A 17,387-nucleotide genomic window follows, 5' to 3' on the forward strand; every position below is an offset into this window, starting at 1 on the left:
CAATCCAAGCACATGCACCATCCAGGAATAAACTAGGCATAATTATGTAAGTATGAAAGGGGGTCAATTGTTATGAATTTGCCAACTGGGTAAGTGCTGTAGTCAATATAGAATGGAATCTAATAGGATTACCCCCCCCCCTTTTTTTTTTTAATTGAGTCCAGGACATTAGCTTACTAATTTTAGTTTTTTACTAATTTTAATTAAGCTGGGTTCTTTTCAGGTCAATTTTAACTTGAACAATGTTTCTCAAATCAGGACACTTGCTTATTCTTAACAACCAACAATTTATTAATTCACCCAGAACCACATTAGTATACAATCAATCAACCCTTCAACACTTAGGTGTAGACACAACCAGATATTGAAATTCGCCAATCATGGCAGAGCTCAGCAAGTCACCTGGCCTTTGTCACAATAAGAAAAGGCACTATATAGACAACTAGACACATGAAATACCTCCTCCTCAAGCCCGGGCAAAACAGTGATTCTTTCTTTTTGCAATGCATTGTGCTTTTTATATAAAATTATGGCTTTATCAAATATATCTGTGCACATTTAATAGTTAATGTTTTTCTTAGTCTTACAATATTTTAAATTTTCAGTACACATTTACTAGCTTATATTTCTTTTATATATTTTTCTTTTTTTAAAAAAAAATGAGGTAAAACACACAAATGCAAGAACTATTTCTCAGATATTTGTATTTTAAAAGGCATTTTTTCATGTCAAGAAGTGCAATTTTGCTTATACAGTTCCTTTAAAGTGAAACAGCTTTATCTGTCAGTTCCCCAATATCCTACTCTAAGAACTGAACCAAATATCTTAATGCATTCTGGTTTAGATCTCTAGCTCTCCTATACACTGTTTAAGGTCATGAGACAAGTTATACTTGCAGTAATTTATCTTTACCATTATAGGCAGGACAGTAAATATGCCTACACTCTGTGAAATTGACTATGATTGTTACAGAATGGAAGTCAATAATATCTAAAATTATACCACTCAAGTGTTTACACTTAAGGTAACACGTTCTTGCTTTTGCATACAAATATATCTTTTGCCTCAGGCAACTGAGACACTGTACCATTATAATGCAGGAATGTCATGGAATTCATTCTCAAAAATCCACAGTATATATAACATGGAACTCTGCCCTTCGTCTTCTTGAACTCAATCTTCAGATATTTATACGAGTCTTTTACACATCATCCTGGCGTTACTGAAGTCAATGAGAGGGTTCCCACTGAATTCAACAGGGTCAGGATTTCACCCTTAGAGTGGAATTTTTGAACATACTCAGCACGGGCCTAACTCTGCCTTCGCTGAAGTCAATGGCAAAGCTCTGACTGACTTTAATAGGAGCTGAGTTAGACCAAAACAGAGCACTTTTGAAACGCCCATCCACGGGGCCTGATCCTATTGAAGTCAGTCCCTCTGGGGATCAGGCTCTTATTGCCTAAAACAACAATGTTCCTTTCATGATTTAGTTATATCTCAATTTAGTTGAGAGGCCTACATCATCCTATCATTTTTGCCAGAAAAAGCAGTCAATTCCTTTAAACCTCCTCAAAGAGAGTATATATAATACTGTTTAGACTATCAAGTTTTCTGCCACAGAAGAGATGCGTTTGTGAAAAAATTAGAAATACCTGGAATTATCTGAACTACCTCAATATATGATTAAGAAAGATTTCTTACACAAGACCTGACCTAACCCAAACAGGGACCTTTGTCAGAGCTGGTGCTTTTTTATAATTGTAATTTTTGGAGGAGTGGGGAGAGCCACAGGATTAACACAAACTATTGCTAACTTTGGAAGGTTTAGGTTTTTATCTTAAAAACCCAGATATTTTATTTGCACGTACAGTACTGCAGCATAGAAGCTTCAAGACCAAAGACTAGAGGAGGGACGGGAGAACTGTTTCCCTTATTACACTTCAATACATACGTCATTCATACCATGACCAACTTGAGAAATAGTTCTGTATTAATCCTTCTACACCCCACACAACCCACCTCTCCTCTCTCCAATTGTGCATAGCTTGCTACAAGAGGACAATTTATACATGAGACAAATATAACATGAAATGGATGGACAAATCTTTATACAAAAAAGTCAAGTAGTGAGAATTAGCAATGCAAACAACTAGTGCAAAAAATAATCTTGATAAATAGAAGTCACCAACAAAAGACTCCTAGAATAAAATTTAGAACTGAAGAGAGAATATGAAAATACAGTAAAAAGCTATGGGAGTGTTTTTAATAGGGGGATTTTTTTCCTCCTAGAGGTTTGTAAGTTTTATACCAGCATGGATTTTTATCTATTTTAACACATTTTAATTAAATGTTGCTTAAAATCATTTTTAAACCTGAAATTTGGCCTAGAATTCATCATGTTTTACCCTAAACGGCCACTTGGAATGTTGTGATACATGATCGGCAGCCAAAAGCACAAGGTACATAAATTCTTCCACATCAAATGAGTAGTTAGTAAACTTTGGGTGTTCTCCCAGTGTTGGGTGGTGTCCCTGGAAAAATGAAACAGGTTTATGCAAGCAAATAGGCACTTCTTTCATTTGAAAAACAAGTAGAAAACTGAGTGATCACCATTTTAATTTATAATCTCCAAATCTCCAAATCCACTGATCTCCCCTAAAACAACAGTGCAAGTAAGTAACTGTGTAACAGCAGTGTTATTGACAACTTGAATTAATGGCCAATTAATTTAATTTCTCCCCCAGCTATTAATATAAAATGACTCCTTAATCAGAGCAGGGAAGTTAATTTGGGCTAAAGCACAGAAATCATATTTCATGTACAATAATCGAGAGGAGTAAAAACAAATCTAGCTTTAAACAATTAAAAATGAGAAATAATGATGTCCTCCCCCGCCCACGACTAAACGTTACCTGATCTTGAGGGAACACTTTGTTCTTTTTTTGCCAGGTAATGTAACGGATGCCTCGCAGCCTTGCTAAATCTAGGTAGCAGCGTTCATCCTCACAGTTGTATCTGGGGACATGCAGCATCACTGTCATTTTATAGCAGATATTTACCCACAACGACTGCCCTGCAGTCTATCAAGATGGAAAAAGTTTACAGTGTGCACGTTCGTTGTCAGTGTATAAAACCGAAAGACCATGGGCAATGGGCCAAATTCTACTGTGACTTATAACCATTGATTTTAAAACAGGATTGCCCACGGTGGAAATAAATGTTCTTAATAAAATGCAGTATGTTTGTCGTTTGTTTTGAAAAGCAAGGGTGTCAAAAAACAATACTTTGCAGCAAAAAATATATTTAAGTGGAACTACCAGAGAAATGTAGGTAGGACAGAATGCAAATAACTGAGCTGGAATTTAAGTCAGGATGCTGGCACTAACATCCTTACTCCTGAATCTTTAAGGGTTAGGACTTCCATTTCCCATCTCATCTAACTGACTCACCTGGTCACCACCATGCCCCCCATACTCCACAGTACTGCTCCCGCATTGACTCGTAGGGAAGAATTCAACTAATATCCCTCCTTTCTTTGGAGTTTTCCCGTCCAATGACTGAGTAGGCTGTTCCCTGCTTAGCTATGAGCTCTGTTGAAGTCACAGGCTAAGGTGGTGAGACTGTCATATAACAGATTACACATACATACCTTGCTCTTGCTGCAAATAGATAACTACCCTTAGCAAGAGACTAGGCCTAAAATGTCTCAGCCCAAAAAAATGAAAGTTATGAGCAACTGAAGTAGGGCCTTTATAATGGAAGCACCCAGGCAGCCTTATAGCTGCTGCTATAAATGCTAAAAATATGAACAAGGGAGTGAACATAAAGAACATTTGAAGTTATAGGCTTAAAAAAGAAAAAACAGACTTACAGTTCAAAGACAACAGCCCAGTCTGGCAGAAAGAGTAAATGGGTAAGTCCAGCTCCATGCATTCCAATGAATATATCAGAGTTATGTGTGATTTTCAATTGCTCTGAAAATTCAAGGTCCCTGCAGACAACATAATGTTTGGGTCTCCAGCATGCTCATCCATCTTAGCATGAATAAGCTACATCAGATAATGCAAAAATAACTTAGGGATAATTCTGAAAAAAGGAACCCTCCAAGCACTGATCTATTTTAAACAATCTTCTAAACTGTAACTATTCAGCCCAGAACTAATTCAGCATGGAATTACAAAGATCAGAGATTTCAGAACTTCATTCTAGTAAGACTCTGTTACAGACTTACAGCTTTTTCAGATAGGTTATGACACTTAATTATGTTCCAATAATGATTCTTTGATCATTTATTTGTTGCATTCAGACACTTACTTTATTGGCTAGACCTTCTTATAACAAGAGTTATACAGGAGACAAGTCAAACAAATAAAAAGTAGTATTTTAAAATGGATGTTATTAAAGTGCACGACTCCCTGCTGGGGGGTGCAGATATTGAGCTTCAACTCACAGGTCTAGCATGCAGGGGATTAGACCGGGCGTCAGAAGATGGGCTCACCTCTTGGGTCGGTCACCAACCTGCTGAGTGATCGTGGGCAAGTCACTTCACCCCTGAGGTCTGTTTTGTCTATCTAGACTGTCAGCTCTCTGGGACAGGGACTGTTTCTTATTATGTGTCTATACAATGCCTAGCAAATGGGGCTGCAATCTCTAGGCACCGTTACACACAGGTCAGACACCGGTTACTATCTAATTATTACAAAAACAAACATGATAAAGGAAGTTATAAAATAACCTATTGAAGGGGAGTGGAGGTAATTGACCTTTGGCCTCAGGCCTCACAGGTTCCCCTGAGATGTGCAGCTAGCAGTGATCATCAGCAAACACAGAAGTGGGCACATAATGATTTTAGGAGATTTCAAAATTTATTATTCTTAACAGTGGGTTCAGTCTGGGGCCTGTCAAACCTTGACGCACATTGTGAAAGGGGGTGGGGACAGTTTAACTAGTTCACACTAATTCCTCAGTAACAGGATTACTCTTTATATGGATGGTTCTTTCATTTTCTAAAAGCAGTTAAACATAGGTAGGACTCTTTTGGTAGGTGGGCGGGTGAGGGCTAGACTGCAGTTCCCCCATTTGTTACTGGATTATAATCAAGCGCAGCCAATAACCCAGACACTATTATGATTTTCTACCAATATACGTACTTGTACTTGTAATCTACTACTTTGACCTCAAACGCCGATACTGTTTTCAAAGCATTCACAAGCTAGGAAGGAAAGAGGAAAATTAAATGTGGTACTTGTTTTACTTCCTTTCCCCAGCTGCTTTCTACCTTCTCCACACACCCACAAGGAATTATATTGGAGATGAGAGCACATACTCTCACTGCGATATAAAGTATTTTTTTCCCCTCAATCTCATCATCCCAGGTACCAGCACAGAGCTTCCTTCATATCTTCCTACCTGCAATTAGGTATCTTACTTCTTTCAGAGAGATTAAATGGACTATATAGTCTCTGAAGCTGCAGAAGATCTGATTTAATTATCTTCTACATGAGCCCTTCAGACCTGATTCGGTATCACTGAAGCCAGTGGTTATTTTGTCATTGTCATGAATGGGGGCAGGACTGGACTCTTAGGGACAGATTTTCAAAGGAGATTTAGGCACCTAAAAGATGCAGATAGGCACCTATTGGGATTTCCATAAGCTGCTAGGCAGGACAGATGCGTCGCGCAATGGGAAATTAATTAGGAGTTTTGGAAAATACCACCAAGGGCCTCTCTGCATGCTTAGGTACTTTTGAAAATCTAGCTCCTAGTTCTCAGAGCCAGATTCTGGGCTCAATCATGCCAGTATAAATCCAGTGAGCCTCAACTTGTCTTTGCTTAATCCAGTTTTACACTGGAGTGACTATTTCTAATCAATAGAATTACTTCCAGTTTGTGCTAGGAACTAACATGTGCTCAATAAGGGGATTAAGGCCCCAATTCAGCAAGGTGTTAAGACTCATTGAACTCAATAGAACGTCTCACATGCTTAAAGCTAGGCACTTGCTTTAGTACCTTGCTGAATCAGGGCTTTAGGTACCTAATGCCACATACTGCAATTAAAATCTACCCTGCCAGCCAACAGACAGTAACAGCAGCTCTTGTTAGTTCAAGGCCTGAAACCAAAGATGCCTTCTAAACTTCATCTGCCACAATGCCTAGTAGCTACTCAGTCTCTACAGGAGAAAGTCACAAAGGTTTTCTGTACTTATAACCAAGTACAGCTCACACACTTATTACGGGAAACGTGAACAGTAAGGTCAATGGGTTACAAAAGACACTACTAGCTTTACAAGCTACTTAGTAGACATATTTTGCCATTGGTTAGAACAGGTGCAATTCTGGGCTTTTATGGACATGATTATTACTGCTTTTGAAAAAACAGGATGAGGGAGGAAAGAGAGGGGTCAAGAGTGTTTTTTCCCCTATAATAGTATTGTCAAGAAAAGATGCTAACCTCTCTCGTCTCGGGGCGTGTCCATTATAAGAAAGCACACTGCATAGGGCAACACAAGGGAGACAATGTAGTCCAGTGGATAGGGCATAGGACTAGGAATCTGGAGATCTGGGTTCTATTCCTGGCTCTGCCACTGACTTGCTTGTGGTCTTAACATTTCTACGTCTCAGTTTCCCCATCTGTAAAATGGGGATAATAATGCTTAATCCACCTTCGTAAAGCACTTTAAGAACTAGCAACAAAAAGTGCTATATAAATGCTACATGTTGTCATTGTTATTATAGGAGTATGTCATTGCAAACATTCTTATGTGATTCGAAAATGCAATGCAGGGTGCAAGTACATATACTCAGATATGAGCACCTGCAGTTTGGTCTGTCCACATAAAATAAAACATTTCATTAGTCTTCTGGTTTTCAGCATTGCCAAAAAAAAACAAAAAAGTGGGGTGCGCAGAAAGAATTTAAAGAATAACATTCAGCCAAAGAGAATTTAGCTTTACAATCACATTACAGGCATAGTGGAAGGGGGAAGCTTTAGACATGATATATCTTGATTTTAGTCAGGCTTTGACACAGTTCCACATAACATTTTCAAAATAAACTAGGGAAATGAAGTCTAGATAAATTTACTATAAGCGAAGCTGCTTGAAAGACCATTTTCAAAGAGTAGTTATCAATGGTTTGCTGTCAAATTGGAAGAGCATATCTAGTGGGGTTCCACAGGAGTCAGTTCTGGGTCCAGTACCATTCAATATTTTTGTTAATCACTTGGATAATGGAGTGGAGAGTATGCTTATAAAATTTGCAGATGACCCCAAAATGAGAGTGGTCGCAAGTGCTTTGGAGGACAGGATTAGAATTCAAAACAACCGCGACAAATTGGAGAATTGGTCTGAATTCAACAAGATAAAATTCAAAAAAATCTTTTACTTAGGAAGGAAAAATCAAATGCACAACTACAAAATGGGGAATAACTGGCTAGGTGGTAGCACTACTGAAAAGCATCTGGTCATTATCGAAGATCACAAATTGAATTAGTCAACAACGTGATGCAGTTGCAAAAAAGGCTAATATTCTGGGGTGTCGTACGTAAGACATGGGAGGTAACTGTCACACTCTATTTGGCACTGGCAAGGCCCCAGCTGGAGCAATGTGTTCAATTCTGGGTACCACACTTTAGGAAAGATGTGGACAAATTGGACAGAGTCCAGAGGAGAGCAACAAAAATGATCAAAGGTTTAGAAAACCTGATCTATGAGGAAAGATTAAAAAAAAGGGGGCGGGGGGCATGTTTTTTCTTGAGAAAAAGATTGAAGAGGCACCTGATAACAGTCTTCCAATAGATTAAGGTCTGTTTAAAGATGACTGTGATCAATTGTTCTCCATGTCCACTAAAGGTAGGACAAGAAATAATGGGCTTAATCTGCACCAAGGGAGATTTAGGTTAGATATTAGGAAAACATTTCTAACTATAAGGGTAGTTAAGCTCTGGAACAGGCTTCCAAGGGAGTTTGTGGAATCCCCATCACCAGAGGGATTTAAGAACTGTTGGACAACGACTTGTCTGGGATGATCGAGGCTTACTTAGTCCTGCCTCTGTGCAGGGTGGGCTGGACTACATGACGTTTCAAGGTCTCTTCCAGCCCTACTTTTCTACGATTGTGAGCATTTTTATTTTTTTTTAATTTTAAAAAGGCAGGCACTTCTGACCTGTCAGCACTACTTGCTGTCCTCTACCAATCTCCATAAGGAAATCCACAAAAGCTACCAGGCTCGCAGCAGAGATACAGAAATGGATACGGGCTAGAACATCTGTCAGATTAATGTAGTGTTACCACTGAGCCTGTTCAAGATTTACCATTAGATAATATATTGGTTTTATCTGAAAATCCTAACGCATCATGCACAATACACAAGATTGGTAAAAATTAAAACTTTTTTTTTTTTTTTTTTTTTTTTTTTTTTAAAGAAAGTAAAATAATCCAACCTCATTCTGGTTCAGTATTTTCCGGTAGTCTGTACTGCGTGCAAGTATTGTGACACGAATTTTTCCATCCTAAAAAGACAGAAGAGAGAAACTGCAATGCTATATACCCATCTGCAGGGCCTGAGGGACCAAAAATACTCAGTAAAACTGCCATGAAATTTTTAAAGGTAACAATTACTTGAGTATTAAATATCTTCTCCAGGCCTGTGTAGAAATTAAGTGTCATATACAGGAGTAGCCTCCATACCCGAGAGAAAACTTGTCTAGCTAAAGACAAAGGGCTGCGCCGCTGTAGTGCTTTAGTGAAGATGCTACTATGCCAATGGGAGAGCTTCTCCTGTCAGCATAGTTCATCCACCTCCCCAAGAGGTGGTAGCTATCAATGGGAGAAGATCTCCTGTCAACATAGCACTGTCTACACAGTGGGTTAAATCGGCATAACTACGTCGCTTTTGTGGATTTTTTCACACCCCTGAGCGACGTAGTTATACCGATATACATAACATAACGCCCTCCAAAATGAGCAAAATTTGAGATTTCCAATACATAAACATGTCATATATTTTGCAAAATTCTTGACCCTAACAACGATGGAATGGTTTAAAAACTTTTATACTCAATAAAAGTATACAAGAATCACTGCACTGGCCATTACAGGCGTATCTGAAAGCAGGAAAGAAACAGAGGATGATTTGTGCACAAGACCCGCAGAAAAAAGTTATTTTGCCTGTGTAGCAGTTCCCCCGCCCTCACCTTCTAAAATCAGTTGAACCCTTAGGGGTAAATTTTCCAAGTGGAGCCCAGAGATTTAGCGGCATGAGTTCCATTAATGTCAGTGGGAGAGGCACAGCTAAATGCTTGTGCTTTGAAAGTGTATCCCTTAGTGACAACATGTAGGCTACTCTCCGGCAAATACTTCAGAAAATCAAAAGCTGCTGTATCCATCAATGCAGCCACTGTAATGGTCTGAAAAAATAACAAGTGTTTTAAAACTGATAAGCCTAGGGCCAGCCTGATGGTACCATGCAGGGATCAGAAAGCCAGATTTGATTGCTCCTTTCTCTGCTCCCAGGTCAGCAGGGACTGTGTGGCTCTGCAGAGGGAGTGCCCCATGCATGGCTTTGTGGTGTTCTCAGGTGTTCAAGGGCAGCACTTGATAGCCACTCCAGAAGGAGCGCCACATCCAGCTCTCCTGGCCTGGAAGAACATTTGTCATAATGCAGGTCCTTGGGGACAGACGGGCTGAAATGGGGAAGAGGTGTGCTAAGGCATTCTCCAGTGGCAACAGGACTCTGGAGCAGCCTTTTACAAATACGCGCAGATATTTGCTAAAAGAACTATATGAAACAGATTGGCAAACAAAAGGTGGACCCAAAACATCAGTGCGAGGGACCAAAAAAAATAGTAATATTTGCCACTGTTTTCTGTGGGACATTCACAGCTACTTCTACTTAATGGGGTAAGAACTATGATTGCTTAAAGAAAAGAAATGCAAGCTTCATACCACGATTGTATCAGTCATACCTTGGGTCCTTCTTGTGTGATATTTAATCTGTGTAACACGTGCTGGGAAAATGCTCTAAATAATCCTGTACCATGACAGCCAGAGATCTGAAATCAGAGAGGCAATTTATATTATAATCAGATGCTTCACTTACAGTTTATATTATAATTTATATACTTGTGATAACTCAGCTAGGTTTTTCCAGCATTTGTTTGCAGAAAGTCCAGTGCTGATCCGAACATAGACGTCTAGTTTTCACATTGACAGGATAAAAAGGACTCACCAGTGGTGTATTGTAAAATAAGCCATATCGCATTCGAGGCAATAAAGAAAACACTGCTTCTTTAAAGCATACCTGTAAGGGAAGATCATTAAAGTTATGGTTGTACTCGAATATACAGTTAAAGGGGCACATTTCAAGCTTGCTCACTGCAGATATTGTTTATATTGGGGCAGCAACTAAATGCACCAATCAAGGATCGTAGCACCATTATATTAGGCACTTTGCAAACTAACAGAACAAAGGGTAGGTCTATAATGCAATCACACGGTGGGACTTCAGCTTGAGTAGACATAACTGAGCTAGCTGTAATCTCAATAGCTCAGGACCTGGAGCAACCTGGAACCCCGGGCTAGCCCGGGATGAAGCACATGCTGCTGCAGTTTCACGACTCCGGGACCTAAGCAAACTAGATTAAAACTAACTCAGGTGTGTCTACTCGAGCTGCAGTCACACCGTGTGACTGCAGTTATAGACATCCCCAAAGACAGTTGCTGTTCCAGAGAACTCAATCTGGGGTTTTGACAAGAGTCAACAGGTGGAAAAAGACAAAAAAGGAGTAGGGTAGGATGGTGGACAAGGGAATATTTGCAGTTTCATGGATCAATAATCACAGGTGTCCATCTGCTTAAGCAGATGGCAGCAATCTAGAGGCATTGTGGAAGAGGCAGGTTTCAAAGGAGGGATTTAAGAGAGGATAAGATGAACTCCCACTGAAGGCAGCTAGATTTTTGAGAACAAAAATCAAGGGTAGACTATATCCCACAGTCTTCATATCTTGCAGGCGGGGTTGAAGGGGGCAGGGAAGGAATATCATAATAGGTCATGAATATCAAACATAAAAGCTATATTAAGACACAGATGAGAGACATAACCCAATAAAAACTACAAGATTCAGAACGAACAATACCACAAGAAAACCCTTAGGGCTTGTCTATATGGCAAGTTAGTGCGTGGCAAGCCAGGGTGTGAATCTACAGCACAATAGCTTGCCACACAGTATCTCACTGTGTGAACCCTGCTACGACATGCTAAAAGCTCCATAATGTGCTCCAATGTTTGAAACAGGCATACATGTGCTGCTGAAGCAAAAAACCCAATCTTTAAATATCTCCTCTCACAGAACCACGGAAGTATGGCCCTGTCTACACAACAGCTGCCACCACTTCAGGGAAGAGGGTTACAACCTTGGTCTTAATTTGTAGGGTAACCTTGAGTCTAGCTATGCTTTGTAACCAGGGTAAGGCCTTCTTCTGAAATATTGGCTTTTGGTTTGGCTGGGAAACTCCATCATGGCACTATAGCTTAATATACAATTCCATACCCTTTTAGAGTCATATGTTTTCAAGTGTATTATGTGATAGTCAGTAAATGCCTTCCAGGTCTCACTGAACAAATCACCATAGCCATACGAGCTCTAGGAGAAAAGAGAAAACACATACACACACAGTGAATAAAAGCTCTCATGTAACAATCTGGATTCTATATATTAGTTCAGGTTCTTATATTGGCTCCATCACCATAGTAACCAGGACAGCCTGGAGTAAACCACAGAAGTTTGCAATGTCTGTGTTAGCTAACTCAGATTAACTGGCAATGAATCAATTTATGTTAAAACAGGCATACGTTCTAGGCTAGACAAACCTGAAGAGGTGGAGAGACCAGCCAGCCAGGGGAGGTGTCCAGCACTCCCTCTTCTCCCCAAAGACAAAAGAACTAATAGTGTGTGTGAGGTGGCAGAGCAGAGGGGAGGATGGGTACGTAAAGTGGAGCTGCTGAGATTAACAAACCCATTTGTGAATGTATGTGCAGAGCAGGCATTTGAAATAAAGCGTTATTGTAAGTCTGCTCCGGATCCACCTTGATTTTGGGACAGGCTCCTGGATCTAGAAACACCCTCTGCACATGCCTACCTGCTTGAGTGACACAGAGTGGCTACTTGATTCAGCCAGTGTGCCTTTGATGGAAATACTTTTATTTGCTGGATGAAATAACAGGCAAATTTGTGATGAAATTCAGCACTACCCGTAACGACTTGTTGCAGTATCTCATAACACAATGGGTAAGAATGCTTCTAGTGGCTGGACCATATAAAGATGGAAACATGCTACTGGCTTTAAGCCAGTAAGGTCACGTCTACTCTACAAACTTTGTTTGATGCAAGTTACGTCAGCGTATGAACACCGAAGTTAGTATATCGCTCATGCAGACATAGCTGTTTGTGTTGGTGCCGCACATACCCACCAGGAGTCCTTGCGTCCCTACAAAGTGTGGTACACCACAGGTAGGTATCCCAGTGTGCCATACACCACCGTCCAGCGCAATGCCTTTTCGGAAATTTTTACAGCGTACTGCGGAGTAGAACTTACATCAACCTAACTTTGAAATGTAGACTAGGTGTTCAGGGAGGTGGTTGTAGACACATGCACAAATAGGTCAACATAAATCACTGTGGGCTTGTCTATACTACCCACCGGATCAGCGGGCAGCAATCGATCCAGCAGGGGTCGACTTATCGTGTCTAGTCTAGACGCGATAAATCAACTGCCAAATGCTCTCCTGTTGACTCCAGTACTCCACCAGAGCGAGAGGCGCAGGTGGAGTCGACGGGAGAGCGCCAGCTGTCGACTCACCGCAGTGAAGACACTGCGGTGAGTAGATCTAAGTACGCTGACTTCAGCTACGTTATTCACATAGCTGAAGTTGCATAACTTAGATTGATCCCCCCCCCCCAGTGTAGACAGGCCTGTGTCAGCCTAACTTTGTAATCCTAACAGACCCTGTCCTTTAGCTCAAGCAGTACAGGCTCATACTGTCAGATCTAAAGGTTCCGGGTTCAATCCCTGCAGGTGACCCTGCCACAGAATCACCACACTTCTCCCCTTCCCCCGCCCCCCACACATGTTCTCTCCACAGATATTAATAGATCACTAACATGTATGGAACAAAGAGGCATCAGTGCTTTCTTTTGGACTACAGTTAGATATGCCCTCAGGAAAGTTGGAAGCAGACTGCTGTTTTCAGCACGTACACTTCCTTTGGATGTTGCAGCAGTTTTGTCCGTCAGTCTTTAATGTGAAGTGAAAATAATTTTTAATAAAAACAATGTTTTAAAAGAGACTAAAAAAGACTGCAAGACAGAGCAGGCAGCCAGTGAAATGTAACAGAATCTAAAGGATGGCATATTTCATTAGCTTGCAGCTTTGCTTTCCCCCCCCCACTGCTGCAATGAAGTTTTAATGAATTTCAGGTTCGATATTATTCTCCAGCAGCTTGTGTTATGAGAACTGCACTTCCAGATCAGTAGCAAAGCACTGATCTTCAAAGCTGAAAGCTCTACTCCTATCGCTGCCTATTCTCCATAAAAGAACTGATTGTAGGGGAATTTATAAACGTCACTTTTTTATGTGGCTGAAGGTGGGGTGTCTGCAGATAGATGCCCGATTAGATGCCCCATGTATTTCCTGTTCATTTTCTGCTTTGCTTCACCTACATCTAACGGCATTTGTTTAATAAGGATAGTGCAGCAATTCTACAGTAGCCAAAAAGTACATGCATATCTAATTGTGTTAAGAAAAAAAGGGAATCAATGCTAAACTGGAGTCTGTCTTTCAGTAATCACAGACACCTCTCAGCAAATCAAGAAGTTTCTTGGTGCCATCATCTGGTGGCAAGAAGTAATAAAATCTGTGTCAACAAAAGTGATCTGTTCCAGGACATAAAAAATTGCACTTATTTTGTGTTATGCATTTGTAAGAAGTAATAAAATGTTAAGACCCTAGTAATATGGGAACAATAGGAAACGTATCCCGGCTGTTTTTAAAAGGAAATCATCATGATGCTTTGATATATTTGATCTCTTAGAAAGACCATAAATTATATGTTTTCATGTCCCTATTAAACTTACAGAGGCTACATGTGAAAGAAGACTGATGCTTATATGTATTGGCTTCCAATATATTAGAGAACCTAGAAATAGGTTTTTTTGTCTGATTTGTCCAGGAGGATTCATGTTGAAGAGCAAGGAGATATACCCTGCTGAGACTTGGCAATTCTAGGAAGGTTAACATTCAGATGAGTTAGAACATACAGAGAATGCAGAAAATAGTTGTTAAAAATTAAATCCTGCATTAGTTTGAGACAATGTTCTAGAGAGGTGGAATTTCTGGACTGCAATGTTATTGCTAATTTTTCAACCAAGTGATTAAAAAAAAACTGGTCCTACATCACTCAATACTGGTTAATAAACTAATTTCCCCATGCTTAACAGACACAAATTGTCAGTTTCAATTCAGCAAGGGCCACTGAAAATTTTCAATTAGAAGTAGTGTAGTTAGGAGGGACTAATTTATTTTTTAATGTCATCGTAGCACATTTGAAGGCGATCAAGAGCACTGACTGTAAAAAGACTGTTCATGAGCTAGCCATTAAACAGCAATATTTAGGGTGTTTGCTTGGGGTTTTTTTAAATACAGGTTGCAGATATCTTTTGTGGGTAAAACAATACAAGCAGATGTATTTCCCTGTCTCATACCTACAAATTCCATAAGACTAAATCTAACCCAAAGTTCTTAGGGGAAATTCTACTTTGAAATTTATCTGAAGAAATAATATCAGACTGTGAAAGGTAGAGATAATTAGAAAGATTTTGTTATATACAATGAGAAACTAAACACTTGGCAATACAGCTGGAATACAGTGGCAACACTCAGAAAGTACTTACTAAAATTCCAGCATGACTAAGATTACCGTTCTCTCAGTGCTGTAGCAGTGTAGCATTCTATATGGTAAGCACCAAGGACAGTATTTCAAAACAGGATCTTAATTAAGCAACATCTGTGCAGGCGTTGGATGTGGTTTGGTTAACAGATCACTAGTGCAGCTGTGCTGGCCAGGACAGGGTTAAACACATCCATGCTGTGCGGGAGCATCTACTTGAATTGGCCAGCAGACAGGCCCAGAAGTGTGTGCGCTCAGGGTCCAGGGATGGGTTAATTCGGCCCTCCCTAGCTGGAGTGGTGTTTCGCAGCGTGGTCGCTCTTGCAGGAGCGAGGCTAGCTCCAGTGGAGTAACTTGAGCCAACTCTTGCAGTGAAGACAAGCCCTTCGTCTCAGTTTTACTGGTATGAACAAGAGGTGGGTCAAAATCAGGGCCGCCCGGGGGGGGGGCAAGTGGGGCAATTTGCCCCAGGCCCCGGGCCCCACGAGCCCTGGCCGAGAATCCCTTCCCTGGGATTTTTACTCATCCGGCGACGCTCCAGGTCTTCGGCGGCACTTCGTCGGCGGGTCCTCCAGTGCCGCCAAAGACCCAGAGCAAGTGAAGGACCCGCCGCCGAACTGCCACCGAAGACCCGGAGCGCCGCCCAGTGAGTACAAGCGCCGCAGTGGGTGGCGCCTTTTTTTATGTCCACTCCCCCAAAATTGCTTTGCCCCAGGCCCCCTGATTCCTCTGGGTGGCCCTGGTCAAAATTCCACCATGCTCACATGAGGTGTTTTTCAACAAAACAGTCCTTCAGCGCTGGAGCCTGATACTCCTTCCTGCAGTCAGGTAGGGCGTGTGTCACTCAGTGGAATTCACCCTGCCGGGCAAGAAGTCTCTGCAGGACAGGTGGGATTTTCAGGCCCTAGGACTCCATATTTTAAAGATGCAAAGACTCACATGTGTCATTTAGCAGGTCTCACCAAGTGATTTGATTACAATGCACAAGTTTGTATAATAAATAAGCAAAGGCTCATTCTAGGGCAGAACTGCTGCTTTGCTAGAAGATAAGCATGGGGTGCTGCTCAAGCAGCACACAATACATTGCGTGATATAAACTGCTACAAATGTTTTAAAAGAAAGTCCTACTTACAGTGTCCCACATGACAATGTTGACATCTGTGCTGAACGAATTGTTAATATGCTGAGTGATATAAAGATTGACAAAGTCACAGAAGTGATGATACATATTAACACCTGGCAGGAGAAAGAAAAGCTCTTTATTATAAAGCAGGATACAACATTATTCATTCCCATTTTTGCAAACATTCGTGTTTATTATTCACAGGGAAATTACTAAATACAGAAAAGGTCTGGGTTTTAAATTAGTTTTACTCTTTATGTGACTGAGAACTTATTATACGCCTTAGAGATGCAGAGCTTCAGTAGGGATGGAATCACATGAGAAAACTATGAATTAACCAGATATTTTAAGAAAAATCCAAGGAACAGGCAGGGCAGCCAAAAGCAGTAAGAAATTAAACCCCAAATTAAACTTCTTTGAAGTTACACTTGCTATTGTGATTTCCTGTTGTATACTAAAACCACTACCACATTAATGGTACTGCAATGTCTAGCTGCACATCGCAATCACTAATATTAGGACTTCAACAAAATGTTTTCAGGCTTCTTAAAAAGGGTACATAAACTTCACCTTGGGATAAGATGCTACTCTCGCAATGTTATTCATTTAGCACCTGCTCCAAAGCCCGCTTCAAAGCATGCTCCAAACAGACTCTTGAGCACAGTGTTTTACCCACTCGTATTTTAAAAAAAAAAAAAAAAGCCTAATCCATTTGTCTAAATACCAGACTAAGTATTCTCCCCTATTAATGTTAAATCTCTAAAATGAAGAACATTAAAGCTAAGATCAATAAATTGAAGAAATGCTAAAATATTCATGACGGAAAGACCTTCATAAGATACTTCAAGCCTCTCATGAAGTATGATATGGTGCAGGACAGCAATCACTAGGGCTCTCCCATAATGAAGTAGGTAAGATATTACATACTTTGCAGCTGATTTTCACATAGTTCAAAGTCTTTAAAAATAGCTTTTAAAGAAGTCTTTTTACTTTTAAAGTGACAAACCTACATAAAAAAAGTTATTTGCTTGGGTTCTTTTCTTGAAGTACATGACTTCCACCCACCACCCCATAACCGTTACCTACCTATGCATGCAGAAGCTGCAATTATTGAAGTGATATAGCCAGTAATAAATGATATTTATTCCCATAATGTGCAAGTGAGAGATGAAAATAGTCATCAGTCAAAGTGTAATGGAAGTGGTGTGAAACTTTTCTGGTTTTTTGTTTGTTTTAAGCATCTATTAATAGTACAAAACTTGCACTTTGTCACAATCTCACAGATCTGGTTGAACGATGAAAAGGGAGTGAAAACAAAGTC

At 40.3% G+C, this 17,387-nt stretch overlaps 1 protein-coding gene across 3 annotated transcripts in view; it reads right to left on the minus strand.

The window, feature by feature from the left end:
- Positions 1-270: 270 nt before the first annotated feature.
- Positions 271-17,387, minus strand: part of EOGT (EGF domain specific O-linked N-acetylglucosamine transferase) — a 29,754-nt gene continuing 12,637 nt past the window's right edge. The window contains exons 8-16 of one of the 3 annotated variants that reach the window (XM_024194851.2): positions 16,076-16,179; positions 11,549-11,641; positions 10,228-10,299; positions 9,965-10,051; positions 8,441-8,509; positions 5,151-5,212; positions 3,872-3,991; positions 2,913-3,015; positions 271-2,531 (exon numbers count right to left, since the gene is read on the minus strand). In XM_024194851.2, coding sequence (XP_024050619.2) covers positions 2,385-2,531; positions 2,913-3,015; positions 3,872-3,991; positions 5,151-5,212; positions 8,441-8,509; positions 9,965-10,051; positions 10,228-10,299; positions 11,549-11,641; positions 16,076-16,179 — 857 coding nt within the window. In that variant the 3' untranslated portion in view covers positions 271-2,384. Of the gene's footprint in view, positions 2,532-2,912; positions 3,016-3,871; positions 3,992-4,026; positions 4,050-5,150; positions 5,213-6,451; positions 6,631-8,440; positions 8,510-9,964; positions 10,052-10,227; positions 10,300-11,548; positions 11,642-16,075; positions 16,180-17,387 lie in introns of those variants that run through there. The other 2 variants (XM_024194853.2, XR_002907816.2) reach the window with 2 other exon arrangements.

This window comes from Terrapene carolina, unplaced genomic scaffold (assembly GCF_002925995.2).
Source record: "Terrapene carolina triunguis isolate 2854851 unplaced genomic scaffold, T_m_triunguis-2.0 Scaffold89, whole genome shotgun sequence".
Classification (NCBI taxonomy): domain Eukaryota; kingdom Metazoa; phylum Chordata; order Testudines; family Emydidae; genus Terrapene; species Terrapene triunguis.